The sequence below is a fragment of the Artemia sp. Qi Xiang Cuo genome, chromosome 3, assembly GCF_049724085.1.
Source record: "Artemia sp. Qi Xiang Cuo chromosome 3, ASM4972408v1, whole genome shotgun sequence".
Taxonomy (NCBI): Eukaryota; Metazoa; Arthropoda; class Branchiopoda; order Anostraca; family Artemiidae; genus Artemia; species Artemia sp. Qi Xiang Cuo.
The window spans coordinates 6,088,359-6,106,815 of NC_142796.1; the positions used below are offsets into that span (position 1 = coordinate 6,088,359).

At 33.5% G+C, this 18,457-nt stretch overlaps 1 protein-coding gene across 2 annotated transcripts in view; it reads right to left on the minus strand.

Moving 5' to 3' along the window:
- The window catches only part of Pink1 (PTEN-induced putative kinase 1), a 134,765-nt gene that overhangs the window by 15,902 nt on the left and 100,406 nt on the right, over positions 1-18,457 (minus strand). For both annotated transcript variants that reach the window (XM_089108439.1, XM_089108438.1), the window contains exon 7: positions 16,707-16,943. In XM_089108439.1, coding sequence (XP_088964565.1) covers positions 16,707-16,943 — 237 coding nt within the window. The remainder of the gene's footprint in view (positions 1-16,706; positions 16,944-18,457) is intronic.

Consider the following 18,457-nt stretch of genomic DNA (forward strand, 5'->3'; position numbering starts at 1 on the left):
AAAAAACTTGACATATATGAGTGAAATAAAAGTGAAGTAATAGAATATTTTTAGTACTGAAAATGTTATCCATTTTTTTAACCCTTTTGGCACGCAATTTCCCCAATCAGAGGGCAAATCAAAAATTCGAACTGTCACCCATTTAAAAAACACGATATATTTGCACATGTAAGGAAAAGTAACTGGTTTTATAAGAGATTACACCAGACGTTCCTTCTTAATGAATTTCTAGTTAAATTCTACAGAGTACGGTGAATTCTCTAAACCCAAATTCCCGCAAGTCTCAGGTCATGCACCTGCAAAAAGGCCCGTACGCAGTGAAGCTTTGCCCCTATTACATAATGTCGAAGCTTTTTTACGTTTTTCCCTTAATGCCCCATATTTGTCGCGCAGTTCACCCCTTTTGCATTTTCTAGAACTTATCCCCCCCCCAAAAAAAACAACATAGACCTGTCAACTAGATCGAGCTTCCATGTTTCTATGTAGTCTGGCCTTCTGATTCTCCAGAATATGCTCCACCCTTATCTTTCATAGATACGCTTAGAAAGTCACTATTACTAATTAAGAACTATGCAATTATAATTTAACACGATAACTTGATAGGTTTTCGCAGGTTGCCGGTGTAGATTGTCTTATAACTGTAATTTAAAATTCAATTAGGTTTGCGTAGCTAGGGAAGACAGTGCGAAAGCCCCCCCCCCCTAAAACAACTCTAAAAGCGAGTGTTAAGCTAAATTCCGAGAGTAGACGAAAAATTCGTTCCCCCTTCCCGCAAAGAAGTTTACAAGAACAACATATAAATTATGTAAATTATATAAATAAATTATGTAAATTATATAAATGTACGTTTCAAAAAAGATAGACCAACATAAAAAAAGAAAATAGGAGACTATGCTTTGACAAATCTTAAGAATTGAAAATTGATCAAGAAAACTGTTGAATAAGAATTGAAGAGAAAAGAAAAATTAAATTGAGCAAAAAATTAAATTTTATGCGAATTGAGCAGTTACCGACACTTACAATGGACAGTTCTACCACTTAAGAGGGAACCAAAAGATGTTTTCAAGTAAGAAGAGTTGATGAAAACGACATATTTTGAGCAGCTATCCTTAATATTTTGAAGGGGGCTGTCTCTAGGGGGGGGGGCTTAGGAGGACTTCCCAATAGATCTGATCCCAATGGCCGGTAACAATGTTATAATATTGCACAAAGAAAAGAATAATTCACAGCTGTATATTTGGGTATGGTCACTTTTGAGACACCACGGATGATTTTGAAACAGAAAAATTGTCAAAATAAAGCTACCAACTTATTGCCAAGTAAAAAAATGTCGATCAAGTAGACTACAAATAAGCCTGGACAAGAAGAGAAATGCAATTGTCAAGAAATTCTGGTAAGTCCGAATTCTGAAAAGACCTTGTATTCTGGTAAGAAATACAAGGTATTCTAGTATTCTGGTAAGAAATACAACAAACTCTGGTAAGTCCTTGTATTCTGGTAAAAATTACAACGTGTTATGGTAAGAAATACAAGAAATTCTGGTAAGTCCGAATTTTGGTAAGTCCTTGTATTAAGCTCATTCTCTTCTTTTGTGTCACTTTCGATTGGGTAGCATTAAATAGGTTAAAACATATTGAGTCACTATAGTAGAGTAGGAACTACCATTTCTATGGCCCCTCCGTACCAAACAGGTTTTTTTCTGATTGATTTACTATTATACTGGTCATTACATATTTCTTTGTCAAGATTTTTACGCACTTTAAAATTTAAATTTCTTTTTTTGTTTTTTTTTTTAAACTTGTATTTTTTAAATTAGTTAAAAATAAATTTGCATAAACCAGTGAATTTAGGACGTAAATTACAATTAATAATCAAGTTAGTGTGACCGCCATTTTTGATCTGGTTAAGTGGGTATAATCTGGTTTGGTATGTAATTGCGAGAGGATTACTCAATTTACATCTTAGTGTTAACTGGGCAATGACAAAAGGAACATTTGAAGGTGGAGAAAAAAAAGGGGTAATTAGCGATTGGATAATTTTAACAAGAAATTACCGAAAAGTATTTTGGTTTGCACAGTGTTGTCAATTTTAAATAGTTTAGAAATAAAAAAAATTAACAAGAAATGGCTGAAGTGTTTTGAGGGAGTTGAGTTGCACGAGGGTTCAGTTACATGCGGATTCAGTTACACGGGGATTAGTTAAATGGGGTCGAGTAGCACGGAAGTTCAGTTGTACAGGGTTTCGGTTATACAGGGGTTCAGTTACATGGGGGGTTCAGTTATTTTTTCTGATTTTGTGTGTTTTCGCAAGAAAATAACTGGTCGTTTAGCAAACTTAGCCATAGCTACCAGAAACTCTGCATAAATATCTTCATTTTTAATCTAATTACATAGCTACTAAAGGAACATTGAACATTTTTTCTGATTTTGTGTGACCACCCGGCACCCCAAAGACTCCTGAGCCTCCATTATAATACTTTTTAAGGCTTGATTATATCTTTTCAGAACAAATTATTATGTTAGGGAATTATTTCGGTGAAACAGTTAGAGACATTTTAAGAGGGTTGTGAGGTCCCTTACCACAACCCCAAAGGGCTCCGATCCCCCCACCCCAACCCCGAAGGAAGCCCCCCAGACAGCAAAGGTTCTCTGGACCCCCAAAGGACCCCCGGCGCCCCGATGCCTCCTGAGTCCCCCCATTATAATACTTTTTAAGGCTTTATTATATCTTGTCAGAACAAATTATTATTTTAGGCAATTAATTCGGTGAAACAGTTAGAGACATTTTAAGAGATGATTTTAGAAAAGGACTTGAGGGTGAAACTCTGTGGTCGTTATAATACACAAGTTCCATTTGAACTGTGTTATGAGGTTCCCTTACCACAACCCCAACGGGCTCCGATCCCCCCCCCCCCAACCTCCAGGAACCCCCCCGTCCACAAATGGTCTCTAGGTTCCCAAAGGAGCCGTGGTTTACCTTGTAACTTTTAAATTATCTTGATTTTAAAATTTCCGTTTGAAGGACTCTGTTGTTTTAAGCCAGTGTGATTTTTTCTTTACATGGTGTTCGTTCAAAAAAGCGAGAATTTCTGTTAAATAAATAATTCTTATATTTTTTCCGTTCAATTGAAGGCAAGGATTTCTGTTAAATAAATAATTGTTATACCTTTTAAAATGACTTCACGGGGGTTTGAGGGGGCTCTGTTGTTTTAAGCCGTTTGATTTTTTCTTTACATGGTGTTCGTTCAAAAAGCGAGGATATTCCGTGTGATTTTTTTTTTTGGGAAGTTTAATGAATTTATTAGTTACCGAGAGTTCAATGACTCCCCCCCTCAATGACTGCCAGGGGTTTTATGACTCCTCCTCACAATGAATTCAGATGGTTTTAGGACTCATCCTTCTAGCCATAACTACATTCAACCTTGAGCGAAGATATAAAAGTTTGATGAAGTATTTTTCTGCTTAACAACTACATTAATAGCTTCCAAGATGATAGGACTTATTTTTTAATTTAATTGGGAATGAAAAGTCAAAGTCTAACATAAAGAACAAGGTATTTCGGAGGGGGTAGCTAAATTCATATACGGAATAATTTCCATTCGTCTTAGTTTTTAACGATGATCCTTATTTCTAGTTGAAAATTCTTATTTTTTAATTTAATTGGGAATGAAAATTCAAAGTCTAACATAAAGAACAAGGTATTTCGGAGGGGGTAGCTAACTTCATATACGGGATAATTTCCATTCGTCTTAGTTTTTAACGATGCTCCTTATTTCTAGTTGAAAATGCTTATTTTTTAATTTAATTGGGAATGAAAAGTCAAAGTAACACATAAAGAACAAGGTATTTCGTAGGGGGTAGCTAACTTCATCTACGGGATAATTTCCATTCGTCTTAGTTTTTAACGATGCTCCTTATTTCTAGTTGAAAATGCTTATTTTCTAATTTAATTGGGAATGAAAAGATAAAGTCTAACATAAAGAACAAAGTATTTCGGAGGGGATAGCTAATGTCATCCACGGGATAATTTCCATGCGTCCTAGTTTTTAACGATACTTCTTATTTCTAGTTGAAAATGCTTATTTTTTAAACTTAATTGGGAATGAAAAGTCAAAGTGCCAGAATGGTTGAAATCCACTAGCACAGTATTGGGGTCTTAGCTGTTAAATAAATAATTGTTATACCTTTTAAAATGACTTCACGGGGGTTTGAGGGGGCTCTGTTGTTTTAAGCTGTTTGATTTTTTCTTTACATGGTGTTCGTTCAAAAAGTGAGGATATTCCGTGTGATTTTTTTTGGGAAGTTTAATGAATTTATTAGTTACCGAGAGTTCAATGACTCCTCCCCTCAATGACTTCCAGGGGTTTTATGACTCCTCCTCACAATGAATTCAGATGGTTTTAGGACTCATCCCCCTAGCCATAACTCCATTCAACCTTGAGCGAAGACATAAAAGTTTGATGAAGTATTTTTCTGCTTAACAACTACATTAATAACTTCCAAGATAATAGGACTTATTTTTTATTTTCATTGTGGATGAAAAGTCAAAGTCTAACATAAAGAACAAGATATTTAGGAGGGGGTAGCCAACTTCATCTACGGAGTAGTTTCAATTAGTCTTAGTTTTTAACGAGGCTCCTTATTTCTAGTTGAAAATGCTTATTTTTTAATTTAATTGGGAATGAAAAGTCAAAGTCTAACATAAAGAACAAGGTATTTCGGAGGGGGTAGCTAACTTCATATACGGGATAATTTCAATTCGTCTTAGTTTTTAACGATGCTCCTTATTTCTAGTTGAAAATGCTTATTTTTTAATTTAATTGGGAATGAAAAGTCAAAGTCTAACATAAAGAACAAGGTGTTTCGGAGGGGGTAGCTAACTTCATATACGGAATAATTTCCATTCGTCTTAGTTTTTAACGATGCTCCTTATTTCTAGTTGAAAATGCTTATTTTATAATTTAATTGGGAATGAAAAGTCAAAGTCTAACATAAAGAACAAGGTATTTCGGAGGGGGTAGCTAACTTCATCTACGGGATAATTTCCATTCGTCTTAGTTTTTAACGATGCTCCTTATTTCTAGTTGAAAATACTTATTTTTTTTCTTTACTTGGTGGTCATTTGTTGTATCTTTTAAAAGAGCTTTACAGAGTTTGAGAGACTCAGTTGCCTAATTTCGTGTGGTTTTCCTTTACTTGGTGGTCATTAAAGACGAAATTTTTGTGTGTTAAATCAGTAGTTTTTGTATCTTTTATAAGAGCTTTACAGGGTTTGAGAGACTCAGTTGCATAATTCCGTGTGGTTCTTCTTTACTTGGTGGTCATTAAAAACAAAATTTTTGTGTTAAATAAGTAGTTTTTGTATCTTTTAAAAGAGCTTTACGGGGATTGAGAGACTCAGTTGCCGGATTCCATGTGGTTTTTCTGTAGTTGGTGGTCATTAAAAACGATATTTTTGTGTTAAATCAGTAGTTTTTGTATCTTTTAAAAGAGCTTTAAGGGGTTTGAGAGACTCAGTTGCCTGATTCCGTGTGGTTTTTCTTTACTTGGTGGTCATTTGTTGTATCTTTTAAAAGAGCTTTACAGAGTTTGAGAGACTCAGTTGCCTAATTCCTTGTGGTTTTACTTTACTTGGTGGTCATTAAAAACGAAATTTTTGTGTTAAATCAGTAGTTTTTGTATCTTTTAAAAGAGCTTTAAGGGGTTTTAGAGTCTCAGTTGCCTGATTTCGCGTGGTTTTTCTTTACTTGGCGGTCATTTGTTGTATCTTTTAAAAGAGCTTTACAGGGTTTGAGAGACTCAGTTGCCTAATTCCGTGTGATTTTTCTTTACTTGATGGTCATTTAAAACGAAATTTTTGTGTTAAATAAGTAGTTTTTGTATCTTTTAAATGTGCTTTAAGGGGTTTGAGAGACTCAGATGCCTAATTCCGTGTGGTTTTCCCTTACTTGGTGGTCATTATAAAAGAAATTTTGTGTTAAATAAGTAGTTTTTGTATCTTTTAAAAGAGCTTTACGGGGATTGAGAGACTCAGTTTTACCTTGTCACAGTTACATTTTCTTGATATTTCAAAGTTAATTTTGAATTTCTTTCTTTGAAATGCAAGTGTTGGAATATTTAAGTAGCTGTTGCTTGTGGTTTACCATGTCACATTTAAATTTTCTTGATTTTTGAAAGTTCATTTTGAATTTATTTCTCTGTAAATAAAGAGTTTTAATATTTAAGAAGTGTTTGGTTGTGGTTTACCTTGTCAAAGTTAAATTTTCGTGATTTTTCAAAGTTCATTTTGAATTTCTTTCGTTGAGATGCAAGAGTTGGAATATGTCAGTAGTGTTTGGTTGTGGTTTACCATGTCACAGTAACATTTTTTTGATTTTTCAAAGTTCATTATGAATTTCTTTCGTTGAAATGAAAGAGTTGGAATATTTCAGTAGTGTTTGGTTGTGGTTTACATTGTCACAGTTACATTTTCTTGATTTTTCAAAGTTCATTTTGAATTTCTTTCGTTGAAATGCAAGAGTTGGAATATTTCAGTAGTGTTTGGTTGTGGTTTACCTTGTCACAGTTACATTTTCTTGATTTTTCAAAGTTCATTTTGAATTTCTTTCGCTGAAATGCAAGAGTTGGAATATTTCAGTAGTGTTTGGTTGTGGTTTACCTTGTCACAGTTACATTTTCTTGATTTTTCAAAGTTCATTTGGAATTTCTTTCGTTGAAATGCAAGAGTTGGAATATTTCAGTAGTGTTTGCTTGTGGTTTACATTGTCACAGTTACATTTTCTTGATTTTTCAAAGTTCATTTTGAATTTCTTTCGTTGAAATGCAAGAGTTGGAATATTTCAGTAGTGTTTGGTTGTGGTTTACCTTGTCACAGTTACATTTTCTTGATTTTTCAAAGTTCATTTTGAATTTCTTTCGTTGAAATTCAAGAGTTGGAATATTTCAGTAGTGTTTGGTTGTGGTTTACCTTGTCACAGTTACATTTTCTTGATTTTTCAAAGTTCATTTTGAATTTCTTTCGTTGAAATGCAAGAGTTGGAATATTTCAGTAGTGTTTGGTTGTGGTTTACCTTGTCACAGTTACATTTTCTTGATTTTTCAAAGTTCATTTTGAATTTCTTTCGTTGAAATGCAAGAGTTGGAATATTTCAGTAGTGTTTGGTTGTGGTTTACCTTGTCACAGTTACATTTTCTTGATTTTTCAAAGTTCATTTTGAATTTCTTTCATTGAAATGCAAGAGTTGGAATATTTCAGTAGTGTTTGGTTGTGGTTTACCTTGTCACAGTTACATTTTCTTGATTTTTCAAAGTTCATTTTGAATTTCTTTCGTTGAAATGCAAGAGTTGGAATATTTCAGTAGTGTTTGGTTGTGGTTTACCTTGTCACAGTTACATTTTCTTGATTTTTCAAAGTTCATTTTGAATTTCTTTCGTTGAAATGCAAGAGTTGGAATATTTCAGTAGTGTTTGGCTGTGGTTTACCTTGTCACAGTTACATTTTCTTGATTTTTGAAAGTTCATTTTGAATTTCTTTCCCTGAAATGCAAGAGTTGGAATATTTCAGTAGTGTTTGGTTATGATTTACCTCTCCTCAGTTGCATTTTCTTGATTTTTAAAAGTTCATTTTGAATTTCTTTCGTTGAAATGCAAGTGTTGGAATTTTTCAGTTGTGTTTGGTTGTGGTTTACCTTGTCACAGTTACATTTTCTTGATTTTTCAAAGTTCATTTTGAATTTATTTCGCTAAAATGCAAGAGTTGGAATATTTCAGTAGTGTTTGGTTGTGGTTTACCTTGTCACAGTTACATTTTCTTGATTTTTCAAAGTTCATTTTGAATTTCTTTCGTTGAAATGCTAGAGTTGGAATCTTTCAGTAGTGTTTGGTTGCGGTTTACCTTGTCACAGTTACATTTCTTGATTTTTCAAAGTTCATTTTGAATTTCATTCGTTGAAATGCAAGAGTTGGAATATTTCAGTAGTGTTTTGTTGTGGTTTACCTTGTCGATCTTACATTTTCTTGATTTTTCAAAGTTCATTTTGAATTTCATTCGTTGAAATGCTAGATTTGGAAAATTTCAGTAGTGTTTTGTTGTGGTTTACCATGTCACAGTTAAATTTTCTTGATTTTTCAAAGTTCATTTTGAATTTATTTCGTTGAAATGCAAGAGTTGGAATATTTCAGTAGTGTTTGGTTGTGGTTTACCTTGTCACAGTTACATTTTCTTGATTTTTCAAAGTTCATTTTGAATTTCTTTCATTGAAATGCAAGAGTTGGAATATTTCAGTAGTGTTTGGTTGTGGTTTACCTTGTCACAGTTACATTTTCTTGATTTTTCAAAGTTCATTTTGAATTTCTTTCGTTGAAATGCAAGAGTTGGAATATTTCAGTAGTGTTTGGTTGTGGTTTACCTTGTCACAGTTACATTTTCTTGATTTTTCAAAGTTCATTTTGAATTTCTTTCGTTGAAATGCATGAGTTGGAATATCTCAGTAGTGTTTGGTTAAGTTTTACCTTGTCACAGTTACAATTTCATTATATATAAATTTTAATTATCAATTTCTATCGATGAAATGAAAGAGTTGGAATATTTCAGTAGTGTTTGGTTGTGGTTTACCTTGTCACAGTTACATTTTCTTGATTTTTCAAAGTTCATTTTGAATTTCTTTCGCTGTAATGCTTTTGTTTTTTTAGGTGTGGTTTGGGTGGTTGTGTATTGGCTTGTATCAGTGAAATTTTATTGATTTTTAAATGTTCATTTTGAATTTCTTTCGCTGAAATGCAAGAGTTGTAATATTTCAGTAGTGTTTTGTTGTGGTTTACCGTGTCCCAGTTACATTTTCTTTATTTTTCAAAGTTCATTTTGAATTTCTTTCGTTGAAATGCAAGAGTTGGAATATTTCAGTAGTGTTTGGTTGCGGTTCACCTTGTCACAGTTACATTTTCTTAATTTTTCAAAGTTCATTTTGAATTTCTTTCTTTGAAATGCAGGAGTTGGAAAATTTCAGTAGTGTTTGGTTGCGGATTACCTTGTCACAGTTACATTTTCTTGATTTTTCAAAGTTCATTTTGAATTTCATTCGTTGAAATGCAAGAGTTGGAATATTTCAGTAGTGCTTGTTTGTGGTTTACCTTGTCACAGTTACATTTTCTTGATTTTTCAAAGTTCATTTTGAGTTTCTTTCGTTGAAATACAAGAGTTGGAATATTTCAGTAGTGTTTGGTTGTGGTTTACCTTGACACAGTTACATTTTATTGATTTTTCAAAGTTTAATTTTAAATTCTTTCGTTGAAATGCAAGAGTTGGAATATTTCAGTAGTGTGTTTGCTTATGTTTTACCACATCAGAGTTACTGCTTATTGAATTTTCAAAGTTAATTTTTAATTTCTTTAATTGAAATGCAAGAGTTGGAATATTTCAGTAGTGTATGGTTATGTTATACCATGTCACAGCTATATTCTCTTGATTTTTAAAAGCTCATTTTGAATTGATGTCGTTGAAATGCTAGAGTTTTACTCTTTCAGTAGTGTATTGTTGCTGTTTAACTTGTCAAAGTTACATTTACGTAATTTTTCAAAGTTCAGTTAGAATTTCTTTCGTTGAAATGCAGGAGTTGGAAAATTTCATTAGTGTTTGGTTGTTGTTTACCTTGTCTGAGTTACATTTTCTTAATTCTTCAATGTTCATTTTTAATTTTATTGCTGAAAATATGGAGATGGACAATTTCACTAGTTTGTGAAGTAGGTGTAAATTGTCACAGTTACATATTCTTTATATTTAAAAGTATATTTTGAATATCTTTCGTTGAAATGCAAGAGTTGGAATATTTCAGTAGTGTTTGGTTGTGGTTTACCTTGTCACAGTTACATTTTCTTGATTTTTCAAAGTTCATTTTGAATTTCTTTCGTTGAGATGCAAGAGTTGGAATATTTCAGTAGTGTTTGGTTGTGGTTTACCTTGTCACAGTTACATTTTCTTGATTTTTCAAAGTTCATTTTGAATTTCTTTCGTTGAAATGCAAGAGTTGGAATATTTCAGTAGTGTTTGGTTGTGGTTTACCTTGTCACAGTTACATTTTCTTGATTTTTCAAAGTTCATTTTGAATTTCTTTCATTGAAATGCAAGAGTTGGAATATTTCAGTAGTGTTTGGTTGTGGTTTACCTTGTCACAGTTACATTTTCTTGATTTTTCAAAGTTCATTTTGAATTTCTTTCGTTGAAAGGCAAGAGTTGGAATATTTCAGTAGTGTTTGGTTGTGGTTTACCTTGTCACAGTTACATTTTCTTGATTTTTCAAAGTTCATTTTGAATTTCTTTTGTTGATATGCAAGAGTTGGAATATTTTATTAGTGTTTGGTTGTGGTTTACCTTGTCACAAATACATTTTCTTGTTTTTTCAAAGTTCATTTTGAATATCTTTCGTTGAAATGCAAGAGTCGGAAAATTTAAGTAGTGTTTGCTTGTGGGTTACCTTGTCACAGTTACATTTTCTTGATTTTTCAAAGTTCATTATGAATTTCTTTCGTTGAAATGCAAGAGTTGGAATATTTCAGTAGTGTTTGCTTGTGGTTTACCTTGTCACAGTTACATTTTCTTGATTTTTCAAAGTTCATTTTGAATCATTCAAGAAACAGGATTAAAAACGTTTTCCAACTACATGCTACGTACATGTCTGTCCTTGACACCTGTCCAAACAAACAGAGATTCCCTACTGGGTTTTACCAAGTGGAGAAAAGGGGGCAGTACGACAACTCTACGTTTTCAACTAAGCTGGTTTTTTAGACACCAAACCCACAGAGCAAGCCTGACACGGGTAGGACACTCACCACCAAGGTCAGGTTAGGTTAGATTAGGTTAAGTTACCTAACATTTCTAGGTTAACTTACATCACTACTGAAATATTCCAACTCTTGCATTTCAATGAAAGAAATTCAAAATGAACTTTGAAAAATCAAGAAAATGTAACTGTGACAAGGTAAACCACAACCAAACACTACTGAAATATTCCAACTCTTGCATTTCAACGAAAGAAATTCAAAATGAACTTTGAAAAATCAAGAAAATGTAACTGTGACAAGGTAAACCACAACCAAACACTACTGAAATATTCCAACTCTTGCATTTCAATGAAAGAAATTCAAAATGAACTTTGAAAAATCAAGAGTATGTAAGTGTGACAAGGTAAACCATAACAAAACGCTATTGAAATATACCAAATCTTGTATTTAAACTCAAGAAATTCAAAATAAACTGGGAAAAATCAAGAAGATATTGCTTTGATTAGTTAAACATCCACCAGGCACTACTGAAATAATCCAACTCTTGTATATAAAAGAAAGAAAACCAAAATGAACATTGAAAAATCAAGAAAATGTAACTGTGACAAGGTAAACCACAACCAAACACTACTGAAATATTCCAACTCTTGCATTTCAACGAAAGAAATTCAAAATGAACTTTGAAAAATCAAGAAAATGTAACTGTGACAAGGTAAACCACAACCAAACACTACTGAAATATTCCAACTCTTGCATTTCAACGAAAGAAATTCAAAATGAACTTTGAAAAATCAAGAAAATGTAACTGTGACAAGGTAAACCACAACCAAACACTACTGAAATATTCCAACTCTTGCATTTCAGCGAAAGAAATTCAAAATGAACTTTGAAAAATCAAGAAAATGTAACTGTGACAAGGTAAACCACAACCAAACACTACTGAAATATTCCAACTCTTGCATTTCAACGAAAGAAATTCAAAATGAACTTTGAAAAATCAAGAAAATGTAACTGTGACAAGGTAAACCACAACCAAACACTACTGAAATATTCCAACTCTTGCATTTCAACGAAAGAAATTCAAAATGAACTTTGAAAAATCAAGAAAATGTAACTGTGACAAGGTAAACCACAACCAAACACTACTGAAATATTCCAACTCTTGCATTTCAACGAAAGAAATTCAAAATGAACTTTGAAAAATCAAGAAAATGTAACTGTGACAAGGTAAACCACAACCAAACACTACTGAAATATTCCAACTCTTGCATTTCAACGAAAGAAATTCAAAATGAACTTTGAAAAATCAAGAAAATGTAACTGTGACAAGGTAAACCACAACCAAACACTACTGAAATATTCCAACTCTTGCATTTCAACGAAAGAAATTCAAAATGAACTTTGAAAAATCAAGAAAATGTAACTGTGACAAGGTAAAACTGAGTCTCTCAATCCCCGTAAAGCTATTTTAAAAGATAAAAAAACTACTAATTGATAACAAAATTTTCATTTTTAATGACCACCAAGTAAAGAAAAATTACTCGGAATCAGGCAACTGAGTCTCTCAAACCACTTAAAGCTCTTTTAAAAGATACAAAAACTACTTATTTAACACAAAAATTTCGTTTTTAATGACCATCAAGTAAATAAAAATCACACGGAATAATTCAAATGAGTCTCTAAAACCCTTTAAAGAACAAATAAAATAAACTAAAAATCACCAACAAGAAAATCAAAACCACACGGAATCAGGCAACTGAGTCTCTCAAACCCCTTAAAGCTCTTTTAAAAGATACAAAAACTACTGATTTAACACAAAAATTTCTTTTTTAATGACCACCAAGTAAATAAAAAACACACGGAATGAGGCAACTGAGTCTCTCAAACTCTGTAAAGCTCTTTTAAAAGATACATCAAATCAACACCAATTAAAAAAAAACCACACGTAATCAGGCAACTGAGTCTCTCAAACCCCTTGAAGCTCTTTTAAAAGATACAAAAAACTACTGATTTAACACAAAAATTTCGTTTTTAATGACCACCAAGTAAAGAAAAACCACATGGAATCCGGCAACTGAGTCTCTCAATCCCCGTAAAGCTCTTTTAAAAGATACAAAAACTACTGATTTAACACCAAAATTTCGTTTTTAATGACCACCAAGTAAAGAAAAACCACAAGGAATCCGGCAACTGAGTCTCTCAATCCCCGTAAAGCTCTTTTAAAAGATACAAAAACTACTTATTTAACACAAAAATTTCGTTTTTAATGACCACCAAGTAAAGAAGAACCACACGGAATTATGCAACTGAGTCTCTCAAACCCTGTAAAGCTCTTTTAAAAGATACAAAAACTACTGATTTAACACAAAAATTTCGTTTTTAATGACCACCAAGTAAAGTAAAACTACACGAAATTAGGCAACTGAGTCTCTCAAACACTGTAAAGCTCTTTTAAAAGATACAACAAATCACCACCAAGTAAAGAAAAAAAATAAGCATTTTCAACTAGAAATAAGGAGCATCGTTAAAAACTAAGACGAATGGAAATTATCCCGTATATTAAGTTAGCTACCCCCTCCGAAATACCTTGTTCTTTATGTTAGACTTTGACTTTTCATTCACAATCAAATTAAAAAATAAGCATTTTCAACTAGAAATAAGGAGAATCGTTAAAAACTAAGACAAATGGAAATTATCCCGTATATTAAGTGAGAGACACCCTCCGAAATACCTTGTTCTTTATGTTAGACTTTGACTTTTCATTCCCAATTAAATTAAAAAATAAGCATTTTCAACTAGAAATAAGGAGCATCGTTAAAAACTAAGAGGAATGGAAATCATCCCGTATATGAAGTTAGCTACCCCCTCCGAAATACCTTGTTCTTTATGTTAGACTTTGTCTTTTCATTCCCAATTAAATTAAAAAATAAGTCCTATCATCTTGGAAGTTATTAATGTAGTTGTTAAGCAGAAAAATACTTCATCAAACTTTTATATCTTCGCTCAAGGTTGAATGGAGTTATGGCTAGGGGGATGAGTCCTAAAACCATCTGAATTCATTGTGAGGAGGAGTCATAAAACCCCTGGAAGTCATTGAGGGGAGGAGTCATTGAACTCTCGGTAACTAATAAATTCATTAAACTCTCCAAAAAAAAATCACACGGAATATCCTCGCTTTTTGAACGAACACCATGTAAAGAAAAAATCAAACAGCTTAAAACAACAGAGCCCCTTCAAACCCCCGTGACGTCATTTTAAAAGGTATAACAATTATTTATTTAACAGCTAAGACCCCAATACTGAGCTAGTGGATTTCAACCATTCTGGCACTTTGACTTTTCATTCCCAATTAAATTAAAAAAATAAGTATTTTCAACTAGAAATAAGGAGCATCGTTAAAAACTAAGACGAATGGAAATTATCCCTTAGATGAAGTTAGCTATCCCCTTCGAAATATCTTGTTATTTATGTTAGACTTTGAATTCTCATTCCCAATTAAATTAAAAAATAAGCATTTTCAACTAGAAATAAGGAGCATCGTTAAAAACTAAGACGAATGGAAATTATCCCGTATATGAAGTTAGCTACCCCCTCCGAAATACCTTGTTCTTTATGTTAGACTTTGACTTTCCATTCCCAATTAAATTTTAAAAAATAAGAATTTTCAAGTAGAAATAAGGAGCATCGTTAAAAACTAAGACGAATGGAAATTATCCGGTATATGAAGTTAGGTACCCCCTCCGAAATACCTTGTTCTTTATGTTAGACTTTGAATTTTCATTCCCAATTAAATTAAAAAATAAGTCCTATCATCTTGGAAGTTATTAATGTAGTTGTTAAGCAGAAAAATACTTCATCAAACTTTTATATCTTCGCTCAAGGTTGAATGGAGTTATGGCTAGGGGGATGAGTCCTAAAACCATCTGAATTCATTGTGAGGAGGAGTCAGAAAACACCTGGAAGTCATTGAGGGGAGGAGTCATTGAACTCTCGGTAACTAATAAATTCATTAAACTTCCCAAAAAAAAAAATCACACGGAATATCCTCGCTTTTTGAACGAACACCATGTAAAGAAAAAATCAAAAGGCTTAAAACAATAGAGCCCCCTCAAACCCCCGTGAAGTCATTTTAAAAGGTATAACAATTATTTATTTAACAGAAATCCTTGCCTTCAATTGAACGGAAAAAATATAAGAATTATTTATTTAACAGAAATTCTCGCTTTTTTGAACGAACACCATGTAAAGAAAAAATCACACTGGCTTAAAACAACAGAGTCCTTCAAACGGAACTTTGAAAATCAAGAGAATGTAAAAGTTACAAGGTAAACCACGGCCCCTTTGGGAGCCTAGAGACCCTTTGAGGACCGGGGGGTTCCTTCAGGGTTGGGGTGGGGGGATCGGAGCCCTTTGGGGTTGTGGTAAGGGAACCTCACAACACCGTTCAAATGGAACTTGTGTATTATAACGACCACAGAGTTTCACCCTCAAGTCCTTTTCTAAAATCATCTCTTAAAATGTCTCTAACTGTTTCATTGAAATAATTGCCTAAAATAATAATTTGTTCTGAAAAGATATAATAAAGCCTTAAAAAGTATTATAATGGGGGACTCAGGAGGCATCGGGGCGCCTGGGGTCCTTTGGGGGTCCAGAGAACCTTTGCTGTCTGGGGGGGTACGTTCGGGTGGGGGGTGGGGGGATCGGAGCCCTTTGGGGTTGTGGTAAGGGACCTCACAACCCTCTTAAAATGTCTCTAACTGTTTCACCGAAATAATTCCCTAACATAATAATTTGTTCTGAAAAGATATAATCAAGCCTTAAAAAGTATTATAATGGAGGCTCAGGAGTCTTTGGGGTGCCGGGTGGTCACACAAAATCAGAAAAAAATGTTCAATGTTCCTTTAGTAGCTATGTAATTAGATTAAGAATGAAGATATTTATGCAGAGTTTCAGGTAGCTATGGCTAAGTTTGCTAAAAGACCAGTTATTTTCTTGCGAAAACACACAAAATCAAAAAAATAACTGAACCCCCCATGTAACTGAACCCCTGTATAACCGAAACCCTGTACAACTGAACCCCCCCCCCCTGTAACTGAACCCCTGTATAACCGAAACCCTGTACAACTGAACCTCCGTGCTACTCGACCTCATTTAACTAATCCCCGTGTAACTGAATCCGCATGTAACTGAACCCTCGTGCAACTCAACTCCCTCAAAACACTTTTCAGCCATTTCTTGTTAATTTTTTTTATTTCTAAACTATTTAAAATTGACAACACTGTGCAAACCAAAACACTTTTCGGTCATTTCTTGTTAAAATTATCCAATCGCTAATTACCCCTTTTTTTTTTCTCCACCTTCAAATGTTACTTTAGTCATTTCCCAGTTAACACTAAGATTTAAATTGAGTAATCCTCTCGCAATAACAAACCAAACCAGATTATACCCACTTAACCGGATCAAAAATGGCGGTCACACTAACTTGATTAGTAATTGGACTTTCAGTCCTACATTCACGGGTTTATGCAAAGTTCTATTGAATTCATTTAAAAAATACCAGTTTAAAAAAAAGACAAAAAAAAAGACATTTAAATTTGAAATTGCGTAAATATCTTGACAAAGAAAGAGTGTAATGACCAGTAGAATAGAAAACCAATCAGAAAAACCTGTTTGGTACGGAGGGGCCATAGAAATGGTAGTTCCTACTCTACTCACTATCTTTACATTTTTCAACAGGGTGGTGTCAATGGGAGGGCTTTTTGGAAGGAGGCCCTAATAGATTTGTTATGCTAATTATGTTATGCTAATTATGCTAATAATGCTAATTTTAAGTATCCATATTAAAAAAGGAAAAAATGACTCTTAGCTGTCCATTAGAAACGGTCACTTTTGAGATACTCTGTATGATTTCTAAGTTTTGTAAAAACTTACCGAGTCATAATGTCTATCAAGCAATCCATAAATAACAGCTTGGGCATGAAGGGGAACACCATCATCAAGAAGTGGTAAGTCAGAATTTTGATAAGTCCTAGAATCAAGTTGCTTCTCCCCTTGCTTGTAAAATGGATTTTCATGACCGTAGATTTCATACGCTACAGTACCAACAGCCCATGAATCATACTTGAAGTAGTCCAAATCACTGAATGGCCCAGGCTTGGCACAAGCTACCTATGGCAATATAATAAACAGGTCCCAATATATAAATGTGAATCAAAAACCTTTTATACGAGTATTAATAAAATCAAATGTATGCCTGTCTCTACGTCTTGTTTGCATTATTACTGTTCATTTGATAGCCTTTAAGACTTCAACAAATTGTAGAGTAAACTCTTGCGAAGGTTTTAGGCATAAATCCCCCCCCCCTAGGCATCCATAATCTATCGAATACTTTTCGTGCTGACTGAAATAGGAGATCTCTGAACACAAATACTTGAAATTGATGGTATTGAGGTGGTAAAACAAAAGTTAATAATCCAAATCTTATTTTTCAATACTTTAAATTCAAAAATATGATCGTTATACAGGGGGAGAGGGGGTCCCGGGTTTCCACGGGGGATGGTCCTATTTTTGGTGGAGTTCCCGGGGGGGTTAATTTTTAAGGGGGAGAAGTGTCCAAGGGATAATCTTCTGAGGGGAACTTTCAGCAGGGGGAATTATCCGCGGAGGGGGAAGTTTTGCAGTGGGGATTTTCATTGGACTTACTTTTTTTTGAGATCGCAGCAATGCGCGACGCGTAACCTAGTAAAATATAAATAATATAGGCAGTTCCAGATCAGCACCTCTCTCGTCGTATCTCCCTAAAATTTCAAAATTTTTTTCGAATTCTCATACACTTTCTGAGAGATGCTGGCTACACCTGAAGCACGAAAAACCGGAAAAAGAATAAAAAAACAAAACGAGGATAATATTTCAGGTAGTGAATAAATTAACAAAATACATTGATAATTCTTATTAACATAAACGAGTCAATCGAACGGGCTGCAACCATAGCCATGGACATAAATTTTAGTTATACACATGGGGAAGGGTTCTCAACTAAACTGGCCAGTCTGACTTTGATCACCTTGACGACAATTGAACTCCTAATATTCAGTTTCCTTCGTGAACTTTAATCGGCATGAACCTTGCTTTGCACCATTCTTTTTGCTTAGTATATTTTTTTTTTATACTCAGCACTTTCCACCTTATTACTTTTACTTTTTTTTGCTTGTTACAATTTTGCTAAGTACAGAGTATTTTTTTTTGCTAAGCACCATTTGGATTTAAAGTATCCTTTTTGATTACTTTTACTTTTGCTCTTGCTTACCCTTTTATTGCTTTTACTTTTTTTACTTAGTACCATTTCGCTTAGTCCTCAGACTTCCTTTTTTTTGCTTCGTACCATTTTTTTTTGCTTAGTTCCATTATCTTTATGTGGATAATACTGGTGTAAATATTTTTATTTATATAAAAAATATACTTACGCCGTAGCCCCCCCCCCGGTATTTGGTGGTCTGCTAGTGGAGATACTTTTCTATCATTTGCATGTACATTGAATAGACAGTCCTTTACTTAGGATTTCGTAAAATATTACATTTTTTGTGTCTTTACAAAGTTCTCGATAGCTTTTAGCTATGTTATACAGTAAATTTATTACTGTTTCTAATTCCTTGTTACCTATCGAGAATTTTGCATGTTGAAAA